This window comes from Annulohypoxylon maeteangense (assembly GCF_022496945.1).
Source record: "Annulohypoxylon maeteangense strain CBS 123835 unplaced genomic scaffold GGS22scaffold_11, whole genome shotgun sequence".
Classification (NCBI taxonomy): domain Eukaryota; kingdom Fungi; phylum Ascomycota; class Sordariomycetes; order Xylariales; family Hypoxylaceae; genus Annulohypoxylon; species Annulohypoxylon maeteangense.
Genome location: NW_025953258.1, coordinates 697,702 through 711,597, shown reverse-complemented (window position 1 = coordinate 711,597; position 13,896 = coordinate 697,702). Strand labels below are relative to the sequence as shown.

Sequence of the window (13,896 nt, the reverse complement as noted above, 5' to 3'; positions counted from 1 at the left end):
AGCCGGGTTACACGGGAGCAGTTGTAAGCCGCTCTTCACTCTACAATACCAGGTAAGTACTTCCAGATCGACGGATCCTAATTCATTTTGGGTCAACTAATCGTTGACAATACTCATCATAACTTTCTCAATATGGCTTTATGTTCTTACCTGCATACTTACCTTGTACTTATAGGTACCTAGGTAGGCTTTAAGCAAGTATTGTAATATTCCAATACCATCGCTACCACTCAGCTTAGTAAGTATATTACTAAGCCGGACAGTGTTTCAATAGCTCCCAATATATAATTTCAGCTCTGGCGAATGACATGATTGTGGCTATGGAGGAGGCGTCGGGGTTATGAATTCGAGCCCTCTTTCCCCGCTTCTGTTAAACCTGAACCTGAACCTCAACCTGTTCCCCAACTTCTCGAACTCGCGCTAGTAACGATCCATACTGTGATGGCACATACTAATTTACCAGGGACTCCTAACCCGCCGCTAAGGATTTTATCTCTAGGTAAATAAAAAGCCTTATCTGCAGTATGTCTATTGCGCTAATAGGTGCAGATGGAGGTGGGATCCGTGGCAAGTCAAGCCTTCTAATCCTAGAAAATATCATGGAAGGTATTCGCAGAGAAAAATGTCTCGATCAGGTTCCAAAACCATGCGAACACTTCGACTTCATTGGAGGCACAAGCACTGGAGGGTACAATCATTCATATCATCCGTCTCTCTTGTTTGTTTCTGACATCATGCAGAATCATAGCTATCATGCTTGGAAGATTGGGAATGACCGTGGACGAGTGCATACGATCATATGATAAGGTCGCCCAAGCAGCTTTTACACCAAAGCGGAATCGCCTTCGCAAAATTTCAGGAAAGAGTACCTTCTCTGCTCAAGCTCTCGAGGGTGTAACCAAACAGGTTGTGAGGGAGTTCTGTACCGATGAGTTATGTGTCAAGCGACGGTCTGACGGCCATTCTTCAGCCGAGACATGTTCACATAGCAATCTTGAATTGCGCCATACATCATGTACTAAGACGTGAGTCCCAATACAGAGCAAATAGACGATACGCATGGAAATTCATTGACACTCGACAGGGCTGTCCTCGCCATAACGAAAGATAACGTCGATGCGCCGCCTACGATCATATCAACGTATGACACGTCTGCGCCTCTCAAAGGCTGTACTATCTGGGAAGTTGTCCGTGCCACTTCTGCTGCTACGACATTCTTTAAGTCTATTCAACTTGGCCGGGATAACATCGAGTTCATCGACGCGGGGTTCGGTCATAATAACCCTTGCGACATCCTCATCACAGAAGCTCAAAAACAATACCCTGGGTATGACCAATTACTGGTGCTTAGCATTGGCACTGGGCTTAATGGCGTTGCAACTGTTAGAGACAATGTATTTTCAATTGTTAAGGCCTTAACAAAGATGGCGACAAGCTCAAATCGGGTAGCAGAACGTTTGAGTAGACGATATGGCGATGGCATCCAATATTTTAGATTCGACGTTGACCGAGGGTTGGATAACATCCCATTGTCCCATTGGGAGAAGAGTAGCAAAATCTCTGCGCATACAATTAATTACCTCAATCAAAACCAGAGGAAAATCAAGCGATTCGTGGATAGCCTTGTTCACGGTACAGGTACAGGGCCAGAAATATTATCACAGGCTATAGAGAATGAGCCCAGTTAGTGCAGCAACAGTTTTGCCGTTGTTTAACTAAAACTAACCTCATCGTAGATCGCGTGTACTTCGAGGTCCCCTTCCCCCAGAATAAACGGTTCGTCGGACGGAGTTCAATACTCGATCAACTAGAGCAGATGCTATTCATAGAGCGATGTTCAAAAGTCGCCCTCGTCGGATTAGGCGGCATTGGTAAAACGCAAGTCGCTCTACAGTTTGCATACTGGGTGAAGAAGAACAAGCTAGAATACTCTGTCTTCTGGGTGCCAGCATTAAGCAACGCAACCTTCGAACAGGCTTACGGTGAAATAGCGAGGAAACTTCTCATACAGAGACCTGGGGAGAAAGACACGAGAGTCGCAGTACGAGATTATCTGAGCTCGAACGAATCAGGCAAATGGCTTCTCATCATCGACAATGCAGATGAAACAGGTTTACTTTTCGGGCGTCACGACGAATCTACAGGCATCAGCCAATATCTCCCAAGAAGCGACAACGGCCTTACTCTACTTACCACTCGTTTTGGGGAGGTAGCTCAATCTTTCGCAGAAAACGACAAGATTGAGCTGTCAGAAATGGGTGAGAATGAGGCTCTTGGCCTCCTCAAGAGGTCGCTTGATCGTGATAGATCGCATCATGACGAGCCGACAGCAAAAGAGCTTGTGCATGAACTTTCTTACCTCCCCCTAGCAATTAAACAAGCAGTAGCTTATCTAAATACCAAAAAACTTCCAATTGCAGAATACTTGAGGCTCCTGCGAAAGACTGAAAAGGATATGACTAGTTTGATGAGCAAGGAATTCCGGGACGAATCCCGTTATTCGAACTCGGCGAATGCTGTGGCGACAACCTGGCTTGTATCCTTCGACCAAATACGTGAAGCCGACAAGGAGGCTACGTTTTTACTAGAATTCATATCTTGCCTTGAGCCGAGGGCGATACCTCAATCAATACTCCCCATTTCTCAAACTGAATCGCAATTGGCCGATGCAGTTGGCACTTTATGCGCTTACAGTTTCCTCACTAGAAGAGATGACGATAAAACATTCGACATGCACCGTCTTGTGCATCTAGGGGCTCGTATTTGGGTCCAAAGACATGACCGCACAGTAGAGATGCTGGACAAAACGATGATTCATCTCGAGGAGATATTCCCGCCATACAGGGATTTTACGGGGCGGAACCGAAGATTATGGCACGCCTACGCGCCACATGCCCTCAGGGCCATAAATCATATCAGAGAACACAATCTTCAGGAGAAGTATCAATTGCTTTTTACTGTTAGCGAGTGGCTAATAAACTTTGGCCGGTATGAAGAATGTATAGGGATTCTTGAAGAGGTTTACCAGTGGGGACGAGTGCAACTTCCTGAAGACGAACGTTTTCGACTAAATATAGAAGATATTCTTTCGTGGGCTTACTCACGAGACATGCGATATACAGAAGCAATCGAAATGAGAGAAGGCATCATGAAGGTCGTAGAAAAGTTATATCCAAAGAACAATAAGTATCGACTACGATTAGAAAGAGAGCTCGCAGATATTTATTACAGGTCTAGACAATACGACGAGGCAACCGAAATATTGCGACGCATCATGCCAATTTATGCAACAATGAATGACGACAATAACCGGCGACGCGCAGAAAAAGTACTTGCTTCAGTATATAGTCGTACCGGAAAAAATAAAGAGGCGATTGAACTATTAGAAGAAATTGTCACGCGACAGGCCGCAACGCTTCCGCAAGATGACTTTAGTCGATTGCATTCGGAACACGAGCTCGGTCGCTTATACATCAATAGTGGCTGCCATGAGGAGGCAATTGCATTACTAGAACATGCTGTGGCGGAGAAGCAAAAGGTATATTCAGGAAACAACTCGAATCGATTGGCGTCCGAATACGAACTTGGCAGGGCATATTTAGAAGGGGGTCGAGTTGAAGAAGCAATCGAAATATTAGAGCATGTTACAACTATACGGAAAGCTTTACCAGAAAACAACTCGAATCGATTAGCGTCCGAATACGAACTTGGCAGGGCATATTTAAAAGGGGGTCGAGTTGAAGAAGCAATCGAAATATTGGAGCATGTCACGGAAGTGGAGAGTAGGGTCCTAGAAGATGGTATAGAAAGGACAGTATCAGTATTCCTGCTTGCTAAGGCATATCTCAAGGATGGGCGTGTTGAAAAAGCAATTAAATTATTCGAGCACGTCATAGAAGTGGAAAAAAGAATATTGGACGAAAATAACGCTAGTCGATTAACATCAGAACATGAACTTGGCAGAGCATATTTAAAAGGGGGTCGGGTTAAAGAAGCAATCGAAATATTAGAGCATGTCACGGAAGTAGAGAGCAGGGTCCTAGAAGATGGTATAGAGAGGACAGTATCAGTATTCCTGCTTGCTAAGGCATATGTCAAGGATGGGCGTGTTGAAAAAGCAATTAAATTATTCGAGCACGTCGCAGAAGTGGAAAAAAGAACATTGGACGAAAATGATCCAAGCATAATCATCACAGAAGAATGTCTTGAATCTGCATACGCTAAACTCAAGGAAAATGCGAAACGCGAGCCAAGCGAGGATCATGATGGGGTGAACAGGGGCAACCGCCGAGGAGATGTCTAGCGGGATAATGTCTTGATCTTCGCTACACCTGCATCTGGAAATGGGCACAGCACACTTCTCCAGCTTCCCGAGCTCCTCCTCTACTCCTATTTACCTAACCCCATCCGCACCAACCCCCCTTCCCACAGACGGAAGTACGAGCTCTGCAACCCAGCTATACGGCGGGTCTCCTCCGCGTCTCACATCTCGAGATGTGGTACATAGGTACCGTTAGGATATTAGACGGACGAGGGTTAGTTCGGGATACTTTCACGGGATATGAATTGGCTTTTGGGTTACGGAAGGTTGGCTGTGTTGGTTTGGGGTATTCGGTATTTACTGGTGGGTTTGGTTATAGGTTTGATGGTAGAATAAGGGGATGGGGTTTGAGGTGTGCTTTCCGGGGGAGTAGGAGTTGCGGAGTTGGATGACGGTTCGGTGGGGTGCATGGGAGTGAGGCGTTTATAGATGTATACCCTTTGTTTTTTGTGAGATTTATGACTTCTATAGCCTCGAATTTATGTTATTCGTTGATAGTACAATGCGCTTAGTCTTTAAGTGATCCTAGATTCCTTCTAGACTTTCACGGGAGACGTCGTATATCGGCGTTTTAGAGAATTTGGGGTGATGGGGAGGGAAATAATGGGTTGAGTAAAGAAGGTATATAATCAGTCGATAAATATTAGAAGGAAACATTCAATTGAAGGAAGGGTGTAGAGCTGGCGGATGCATGCAGGTATCTAGGTACATACCTAGTAGGTTGTAAATTGTTCCATAAGGGAATCTCCACATCAAAGGTACATACCTAGTATCAGTCACACCGGCACTCAAACTTGATCCCTTTGAAAAACTCAGCCTCATACCGGAAATCACTTCAGTACAGGTTTCGGTGTGCAAAGCTGCAAAGCTGCAGATCTCGGACTTGACGTGGGGTTGCAATATATTTCTTAAGTACTAGGTACTTCAAGTAGCAGGCCTACATAAGCCCCCGAAGCACCAGCAATCAGCCCTCAAAGCGGGAGGCATCTTAAAAAAGTACCTGTACATCTCCTTCCACATCACTCATCATCGAGGACCAATTCCGCGAATGAGATATCGATCCACCGTCAGATCCCCAGCTGTCCGTTGCACTCACCTAGAGCGACGGGTGTCCTTGCATGACCTTAACCACGACATCCGTAACAGACTCTCCCCCTGCGTCGTCGCGATCCGCTCTCCAAGTCCAGCGGCGGCTCGCGATATCCTTACCCGCTTGCCACTGCGCATCGAGACTTAAGACCAGCTGACCGTCCACGTCGTCTGTGATGTCGATGCGGGCCTCTTTATCATCGCTACCTTTCACACCTGGGCCTCGTATCGTCTCGTTAAAGTCTATGTCGTCCCTGTGTAGCTTTTCCCTGGCCTCTTCAGCTAACTTCTGAACCAGGGCGCGGATTGCCGCTTGTCGAATATAGTGTGTGGCTTCCTTGGCGTTGGGATACTGTTCAACGGGCGGGTACATAGTCTCTAGCGGGTTTGGTGGACCCTTCTCCTTCTCAGAGGCGGTATTGTTGTTATTCTCGCCGCCACTGTTCTGGACAGAAAACGGGACGAGGGAAATACGGAAGACCATCCCATTATGCGGTACTATGAGGATGTGACCACGAGCGAATATCCGAGCTTCTGGAGTAATTGTCAATTCGAATAAAGATTCGAGGCGACCGGCGAGGTGATTGACGAAGTTAAGCTCTGTCTTGGCGTTCTGGCGGGTCGAGTTGCCCTGCAGGAGAGCTGGAAGGAGGGGTTGAGAGGCTGATTTACAAGCAGCTGTTGAAATGCCAGCACGTTTCAAAGTAAATACCATATCTTCTAAGAAGTTAGCCACGATTTTACCGTGCCTAAAGTATTCATTATTCGCGATCACAGCGCGGATGATGGTATACGGTTGGTGTAAGGCCCCGCGGTTAGGCGGGAGCTGCGTCATTGTGGTACGCCGGTGGTAGTTTTGCCTATGTCCTTGAAATAGGAGAAATTGCATGTAGACGTAGTGTGCAGTGCATGAGCACTGAGTGTTGGAGATCTTCTCATACTTGTTATCCGGTTCGGCGAGGTCTTCAAGGGTAAAGATCATCTGCGTTTCCGAATCTTGTTTCCAAATAATGCATGATGAATCGGAGTAAACGTCCGACGAGAGGAGAGTGCGAGCTTCTCGGTTTATTTCATACCATAGCTCTTGGTGGAACGCCGTATTTCTAGCCTCAAGCACTCGGTCTTCTAGAGGCGCATCATCCGGTGTTCGTCGAGGTAAGGGTGACTGGTCTACAATTTGGCCGTTCTTTTTCAACGTAACTCTAACCCTCTGCGAACCGCCACCAACACGACCAAGATCTAGTCGAACAGTTCCGTCATCGTTGCGTCTCAGGGGAGCAATACTGGTATTTCGGAACTCGGGCGCAGACTCAGCAAACCCAAATCGAACACCGAGTGTATGGGGCTCTTGGGGCAGAGCACAGACAGACCAGCCATTCTCGCTGACGGCCAATATATCTGCCCAGTATTTCGCCTCTAGCTCCATTTCTTTTTCTAACTTCTCAGCAGCCGCCACGACAGAATCCACCATATTGTTAATACCCATGAGTCTCCATCCAGTGGCAATAGCAAGATCGTCTTGCTTTCGTGGCTCTGTTATGTTCGATGCATTTACCTTAGCGGCTCCTAGGGATCCTATTGGTACTAGCTCTCGTAGCGTGGGTGAGAGAGAGGCCATGGCTTCTTCTCGCTTCTCAATCTCTCTTTGCTTGTTAGGATCGTGCAGCTTGTTTTTAGAACATAAGAGGGAGATAAAATCGAGGCCTAGCATAGCCGATTGATGCGCAAACCTAAGTAGTTTCAGTTAGAATAATTATCCCCATACGCCGTTTTTTTCGCAAGATCACTCACTCAAGGTTTTTCAAGAACTCCTCTCTCGTGATCATAACGTTCTTTGGCTTATCCGTATCGGTCTCTTCTTCCTCTTCCCCGTCCGAAGAGCGGTCGACTTCGATGTGGCCATCTTCCTGAGCGGCGATTTCCTCGCGCAACTCTGTCTCGGTCATGTTACGGAAGCCACCTCGTTCGGCGTTGACGCGCGTGATGAATTCGCTTAGGTTCTTCGGCTTTTTGTCGCCAGTTGGCCAAGGGCGCAGGGAAAAGGGCGAGCCGGAGGACGCCATTATGATGGGTTGTCAGCAAGATTTGTACTTTTCGTGCAAGTTATTTCGTATTGATCGCGGTCTGGTAAACGTACGTGATTGTGCACGTATCGATAGGTTATTTTGTTGAAGATGTTAAATACCAAGATAGAGGTCAACTTGGTGTCAATTGACGTTAGTAGCAAATATTTGCGGGTCCGTAGCTGGCCTTTTAGCAGGCAGTAAGCCTGGACTTCCAAGGTTATCACCTGTAAGCTTTCGGACTTTTAAAGTTTAGTGGTATGGACCCACTTCAAGCTACCCCCTGTAACAGATCATTCAATGTTGTAACTAAGTTTTCCCCTTTCACAATTCCAATCTTCTACCATTAATCTACGTACTCGAAATCAATTGAGCTGCCTACCTACTAGGTAGGTAGCTATTATAATCCTCTCTACGGACATCAACGATCTCTAGATTTATGGCATGATATACGTTACTCAAGTGTTCCCCCAATATACAGGACGATTACAAGGAAATCTGGTGATGTCGCCTAAGACGATGTCTTGTATTGACATCCAGCCCGAAGTCATTCGAGAATATACAGCATCTCGATCTTATCATACTATCACGTATCATTAGTTAAATTCTAATGTGACATTTCCGGGTTTATACTACTGCCGGATCAGCAGGTTGAAGTTTATCTCGAGAAGTACTACAACAGCGGCATGCTTCGAGATGTAATCAGCCTATCGGACATCGGCTAGGGACCGCATGGAGGGTACTAGTTCACAGAGAAGACAGGTGTAATTGCTACCGGCTATCGTTTCGCGTAGCCCAGTCCTCGCGAAGGCTCACCTATGACTGCGGGAATTTCTGCATGCACCTATGGATTAGGTAGGTGTTAGATATTATTTCTAAGGTAAGAAGAATACCATACCTCATCCTATAGCTCAACTAATTCACCAGGGGTGGTGATTTTCTGAAGACGCTACTAGGTACATCGACCACTATGTCATGATGAGTTAAGCATTGACCTCCTTCGCATGGATATCTCTTGTTGCCAAGTACCTACCAAAGAGAGTGCATCCAAGAACATATTTAAAAGAGCTTAGAGATGAGGCCATAAGTTATCATACCTACTACCTACTAGGTAGGTAGGATTTGAATAATCAAGTGCTGCATGGGAAGAGATAATTAAAAAGGGCTCAACAAACTTGAAAGGTAAAAATAACTCAGGAGTACCTAGTAGCCTCACCACTCAGCTATGAAACAATAAATATTGGGGGGATCTGATAGGTACGGAGTACGGAGCAGTGAGGGGTTTATTGTTACTTCCGTCGCCTACGAAGCTACGTAAGCGGGGTTATACATATTTTCATACAGTGGGACGGATGGACTTGCCTCTACGCTACCAACTACGTAACTTGGAAGTAGGTAATAGCTCCCCCTCATTGATAATTGATAAGAGCTTCTTTTTGTTCACCAAAATTGGTGTAGATTTTTTCTTCTCCTAAACAATGACATACTGATAGGTGAGGACCTAGTGTGGGTAAGCAGTCTTTTTCCCCTCGTCACATTCATCATACATTTATGTACTACAACCTGCCGGACCACGAACCAGTGAACGGTCCGATTGCTGTCTCTTAATTGAGATCGATTTATAGGTACCTATCTCCTGACACCTTCGTTCCAAGGTCGATGCTGTGGGCTGATTTCGACATGAAAAGAACGCACTACAGGTCCTTGTTATTATAATATCTCTTGCTCACCCACATTCGCATCTACCCGTCCAACTTATTAGCTCAGCTTTTCCTCGACCTTAGATGCATGCATCTACCTTCCTATGATACATACTTTAACTATACCCTTTCCAACCTTGATCTAGTGAAACTCGGGTTTCCGATTTCCTACCCTATTCCACTCCTACGTCGCCTTTCGAACCAAAACCTCTTTTCAAATAGTTATTCCTATTCCAATCAATATATCCAATATGGCGACACCAAAGAAGAAGATCGCCGTCATGACATCCGGTGGTGATTCACCTGGAATGAACGCCGTTGTTCGAGCCGTCGTACGTATGGCAATCCACGTAGGATGCGATCCGTATTGCGTCTATGAGGGTTACGAGGGCTTGGTTCAGGGCGGCAACTTCATCAGAAAGATGGAATGGAACGATGTCCGGGGATACCTTTCCGAAGGTGGTACATTAATAGGCACCGCAAGGTGTATGGCCTTCTATGAGCGCCCGGGCCGTCTAACTGCTGCTAAGCACTTAATACTTAACGGCATTGATGCTCTCATCATATGTGGTGGTGATGGCTCTCTTACTGGTGCTGACAGATTCCGAGCCGAATGGCCCTCCCTACTCGAAGAACTCGTTTCCACCGGTCAGCTAAATGCGAAGCAGGTTGAGCCCTACCGATACCTCAACATTGTTGGACTCGTCGGCTCGATTGACAATGATCTTTCTGGAACCGACGCCACCATTGGTGCCTATTCCGCCTTAGCACGTATTTGCGAAATGGTCGATTATATTGAAGCCACTGCTTCCTCTCACTCGCGAGCCTTTGTTATAGAGGTGATGGGGAGACACTGTGGTTGGCTTGCCTTAATGGCAGGTGTAGCTACCGGTGCTGATTTTATATTCATTCCGGAGAAACCTAGGGAGGACAACTGGAAAGAAGAGATGAATCAAGTCATTAGAAAGGTATGGATTCCGCCTTGAAAGTCCAACGTGATGACGAATAAAACTAAATTTCCAAGCACCGGGATTGGGGGAAACGTAAAACCATCGTTATCATCGCCGAAGGTGCCCTAGATAGGCACGGAACCAAGATCACACCCGATATGGTAAAGGACTTGCTGGCCGACAAATCTGGCCTGGCCCTCGACACCCGTATCACCACCCTCGGCCATGTCCAAAGAGGTGGCACCGCAGTGGCATATGACAGGATGCTCGCTACTTTACAAGGAGTAGAGGCTGTCAAGGCTGTCCTCGAGGCAACACCGGAAACTGAGACTTGTGTCATCGCTATTACCGAGAACAAGATAGTCCGAAAACCCTTGATGAAAGCTGTGCAAGAAACCAAGCAGGTAGCCAAGGCTATCGAAGCCCAGGACTTTGACAAAGCTATGTCCCTGCGCGATACTGAATTCTCTGACCAATATAAGTCATATATGATGACTACGACTATGGGCCTTGACCAGGACATACACCTAGAAGATAGTAAAGTATGTCATTTCGAGAACACAGCGTTGGTTTCAACGGATGCTGACTCTTTATAGCGAATGAAGATTGGTTTTATTAATGTGGGAGCACCCGCTGGTGGTATGAACGCCGCAATTCGTGCAGGAGTAGCTTATTGCCGATCCCGTAAGATAATTTTGCTACTATTTATTCTCATATGAGACGTGGATGCTAATCTAGATCTTATAGGGGGGCATGAGCCGCTTGCAATCCACAACGGGTTCGCTGGCTTTGCTCGACATCATGGCGATAAGCCTCTTGGTGCTGTACGGAAATTTGACTGGCTAGAGGTCGACGGGTGGGCAAGCAAGGGAGGCTCAGAAATAGGCACAAACCGTGAACTTCCGGAAGAGTCTGGCATAGAACTAATCGCCAAGCTGATCGAAAAGTATGAGTTTGACGCGCTCTTCTTAATTGGTGGATTCGAGGCTTTCCACTCTGTATCGCAGCTCCGCAAAGCCAGATCCAGGTTCCCCTCGCTTTGCATTCCTATGACCCTATTACCGGCGACCATTTCCAACAACGTCCCCGGTACAGAATATTCCCTGGGATCTGACACTTGTTTAAATGAACTCGTCGCGTACTGCGACAAGATCAAACAGTCTGCCTCGGCAACCCGGAGACGAGTTTTCGTTATTGAAACCCAAGGTGGTCGGTGCGGATATGTCGCAATTCTAGGAGGGCTAGGCGTTGGCGCAAGCGCCGTCTACATTCCAGAAGAGGGCATCAGTCTGGAAATGCTCACCGCAGATGTTAAGCATCTGAAAGAGGTTTTCAAGAAGGACAGGGGTCAATCACGTGCGGGACGACTAATTCTTGTTAATGAAAAGGCAAGCAAGGTCTTCTCGGCCAAGCTCATCGCGGATATCATCCGCGAAGAAGCTCACGACCGATTCGAGTCTCGAGACAGCATTCCCGGCCACGTTCAACAGGGTGGTGTCCCATCCGCGATGGATAGGTGCCGTGCCGTTAGACTGGCTATCAAGTGCATACAGCATCTTGAGAAGTACGGACCGAAACCACAGAAGAACCCCGAGAAAATAAGCAAGGACCCCTTAAGTGCCTCCGTCATCGGTATACAAGGTGCGGATGTAGTATTCTCGCCCATGGAGGCTCTAGAAGAGAATGAAACGGACTGGAAGAACCGACGGCCCACGGTGGCACACTGGCTAGATAACAAGGAAGTTGTAGACATCCTTGGTGGACGTCCGGAGTACCCACTACCGGAAAAGAGCCTGGTCGGGCTCATTGCCAAAGACGCCAAGCGCGGACTTATCAAAGATTAGAAAGGCTAAAAAGAACGACGGGCTGTTGGCTAAGGTAGGATTAAGGGACTAGAACATCGGGTCGATACCTAGGTAGATAGATTGGGATGGGTCCGGGTGCATTGTTATGATTCTCCTACATGGCTAAGGAAATACTGATATTTTATGATTAAATTCTGTGGTCATATTGCTGTGATGCCTAGAACCAACCTGAGACTTGAGTGCCTTAATCCCGGCCAAGATACCTATGTAGGCCGAGACAGAGGTAATTACTGTAGGTCTCTCCGTTGACCTATCATCACATAATAGGCTTCATATAAAATAAATAATGGATCATACAGCTCGCTTACATATAGGTTGCCAGACTGTTTCACGTGTAGAGAAGTTCTAGAAACATATAACCGAACATAGCATAGTTAAGGGTGTCGGGTCTCGATTAGCATGTTCCGCCGTCGAAGCTCCGTACACACGGGCAGCTGCACCGCATTCCCCCTATGTTAAGGGGTGCATTTTGATTGGTAGCCCATGTAGGGTAGGTATGTTGGTATAATCCTTCTACTTCTAGAATGAGCTGAGAAGGATGCTTGGCACGTGGATTATGTGAAGATCTACGTTAAATGGAACACGCATGTAACCGTATGGTGACCCCAGGACCGGCTTCTCCATAGCTCGAAGATCAAGGGGACGACGCATCGGTAGCTGATATGTTGTTGTGTCCAAGGTATGGGATGTAAGGCCTACAAGAGATCGGATTCTCAGGATCGCGATCCTGGCCCATCCCAAACGCATCTCGACAGTATCCGTACCTAGGTATGTACGTCAAGATTTAGATACTCCGGGGTAGCAATCGCGATTGATTGGATAAACCGAATAATTCTGCGCATTGCGTTTCAACGGAATCTCAAACATCGTCTGATCTCTTGGGATATACCGCATCGGAAATCCAGAGCTTCGGGACCGTATTTCTCGTCTACATCCCGAATGAAATTGGCAACGCGGGTAGGGGCACGAGCCGCACTCTGGATGTGACGGACGCTAACTGTGGGTAGATGGCGGGGAAGCGATCGCGCGATTTTATAAGAGGATTTTGAATCCTTGGTGGTGTTTCTTGAACTAGCTGTTGGTATTTCTTGGTTAAAAATATCGGCCTTCTAAATGATAGTTGATATATACATAATGTAGATGATTTGGTATTTTGGAATTCTAGTAATATCGAGAGAAGATAAGATAAAAAGCTCCAAGATTTGTTGAGACAGCTGTTGAAGGTCTTGTTTCGCCACAATATCTCATCCGTGCATTTTTCACAAGCCACAGTCTTAAAGGGGTAAGGATCGATGTCATGGGTGCCCGGAAAGCCCGTGCGAATCTTCGTCCCGTTTGGTGCAGTCTGATGCCAGCCTCATTTATTCTTGGTATCAGCTTATGTACGGACCCTGTTAGCGATAACAAATTCTTGGTAAAGAAAAAAATACTTAAAAATTTGGAGGCTATTGTCATTCAATCACATGTGTATACAACCTTGAACTAGGTTTCTAGTACTATAGGTGACATACATATTCTATACCTTCATGAGTTAAAGCTAGAGAAAGATGTATACCCCAACCACCCAAATATCGCCCAGAATAAGTCCCTGTATTTCAACGCTACTCTTTTGGCTCGACGTGAGGCACGACAATTCATCCGATATCTCTGAAACGGTCCGTTTCATCTGTCCTACCATCCATCTATGTTGTTTAGTGATCATTCGCTATTAAATCGTCCGTAGTTTCTTGTAGTCGCGATGTCTCTAATACCAGATGCAATTAGCTCACCCTCTATACTACATACATTTAACTAGGTACCTTTTACTATATTTATTCACCAAAAGCTATGTCTAGTTGCGGCATTGCAAGGTGATAGGCTCTGCATAATTCCCATTATCTCGCTTACAGCTTTCATGAGTTAGACGTT

The 13,896-nt window shown here is 46.4% G+C and overlaps 3 protein-coding genes across 3 annotated transcripts; 2 read left to right on the top strand and 1 right to left on the bottom strand.

Moving 5' to 3' along the window:
• Positions 1 to 390: 390 nt before the first annotated feature.
• Positions 391 to 4,399, top strand: GGS22DRAFT_26878 (uncharacterized protein). Its single transcript, XM_047966651.1, has 5 exons — positions 391 to 499; positions 550 to 688; positions 741 to 1,025; positions 1,085 to 1,683; positions 1,737 to 4,399. The coding sequence occupies exons 1-5, from the start codon at positions 442 to 444 to the stop codon at positions 4,301 to 4,303; spliced, it is 3,648 nt and encodes a 1,215-aa protein (XP_047817698.1). The 5' UTR covers positions 391 to 441; the 3' UTR covers positions 4,304 to 4,399.
• A 617-nt stretch (positions 4,400 to 5,016) lies between these two features.
• Positions 5,017 to 7,731, bottom strand: GGS22DRAFT_166286 (subunit 17 of mediator complex-domain-containing protein). Its single transcript, XM_047961824.1, has 2 exons — positions 7,202 to 7,731; positions 5,017 to 7,140 (listed from the first exon to the last, which is right to left on the bottom strand). The coding sequence occupies exons 1-2, from the start codon at positions 7,471 to 7,473 to the stop codon at positions 5,418 to 5,420; spliced, it is 1,995 nt and encodes a 664-aa protein (XP_047817697.1). The 5' UTR covers positions 7,474 to 7,731; the 3' UTR covers positions 5,017 to 5,417.
• A 1,095-nt stretch (positions 7,732 to 8,826) lies between these two features.
• On the top strand, positions 8,827 to 12,131 carry GGS22DRAFT_166285 (6-phosphofructokinase). Its single transcript, XM_047961823.1, has 4 exons — positions 8,827 to 10,141; positions 10,198 to 10,665; positions 10,720 to 10,807; positions 10,871 to 12,131. The coding sequence occupies exons 1-4, from the start codon at positions 9,425 to 9,427 to the stop codon at positions 11,965 to 11,967; spliced, it is 2,370 nt and encodes a 789-aa protein (XP_047817696.1). The 5' UTR covers positions 8,827 to 9,424; the 3' UTR covers positions 11,968 to 12,131.
• The last annotated feature ends 1,765 nt before the right edge of the window (positions 12,132 to 13,896 follow it).

Excerpts from the sequence above, each read along its gene's own strand:
- GGS22DRAFT_166285 (XM_047961823.1), top strand. The coding sequence starts at position 9,425 with ATGGCGACACCAAAGAAGAAGATCGCCGTCATGACATCCGGTGGTGAT. Across the intron at positions 10,142-10,197 it reads TGAATCAAGTCATTAGAAAG|CACCGGGATTGGGGGAAACG; the intron begins GTATGGATTCCG and ends TAAATTTCCAAG. Across the intron at positions 10,666-10,719 it reads TACACCTAGAAGATAGTAAA|CGAATGAAGATTGGTTTTAT; the intron begins GTATGTCATTTC and ends GACTCTTTATAG.
- GGS22DRAFT_166286 (XM_047961824.1), bottom strand. The coding sequence starts at position 7,473 with ATGGCGTCCTCCGGCTCGCCCTTTTCCCTGCGCCCTTGGCCAACTGGC. Across the intron at positions 7,141-7,201 it reads GAGTTCTTGAAAAACCTTGA|GTTTGCGCATCAATCGGCTA; the intron begins GTGAGTGATCTT and ends GAAACTACTTAG.
- GGS22DRAFT_26878 (XM_047966651.1), top strand. The coding sequence starts at position 442 with ATGGCACATACTAATTTACCAGGGACTCCTAACCCGCCGCTAAGGATT. Across the intron at positions 500-549 it reads GCTAAGGATTTTATCTCTAG|ATGGAGGTGGGATCCGTGGC; the intron begins GTAAATAAAAAG and ends TAATAGGTGCAG. Across the intron at positions 1,684-1,736 it reads GGCTATAGAGAATGAGCCCA|ATCGCGTGTACTTCGAGGTC; the intron begins GTTAGTGCAGCA and ends ACCTCATCGTAG.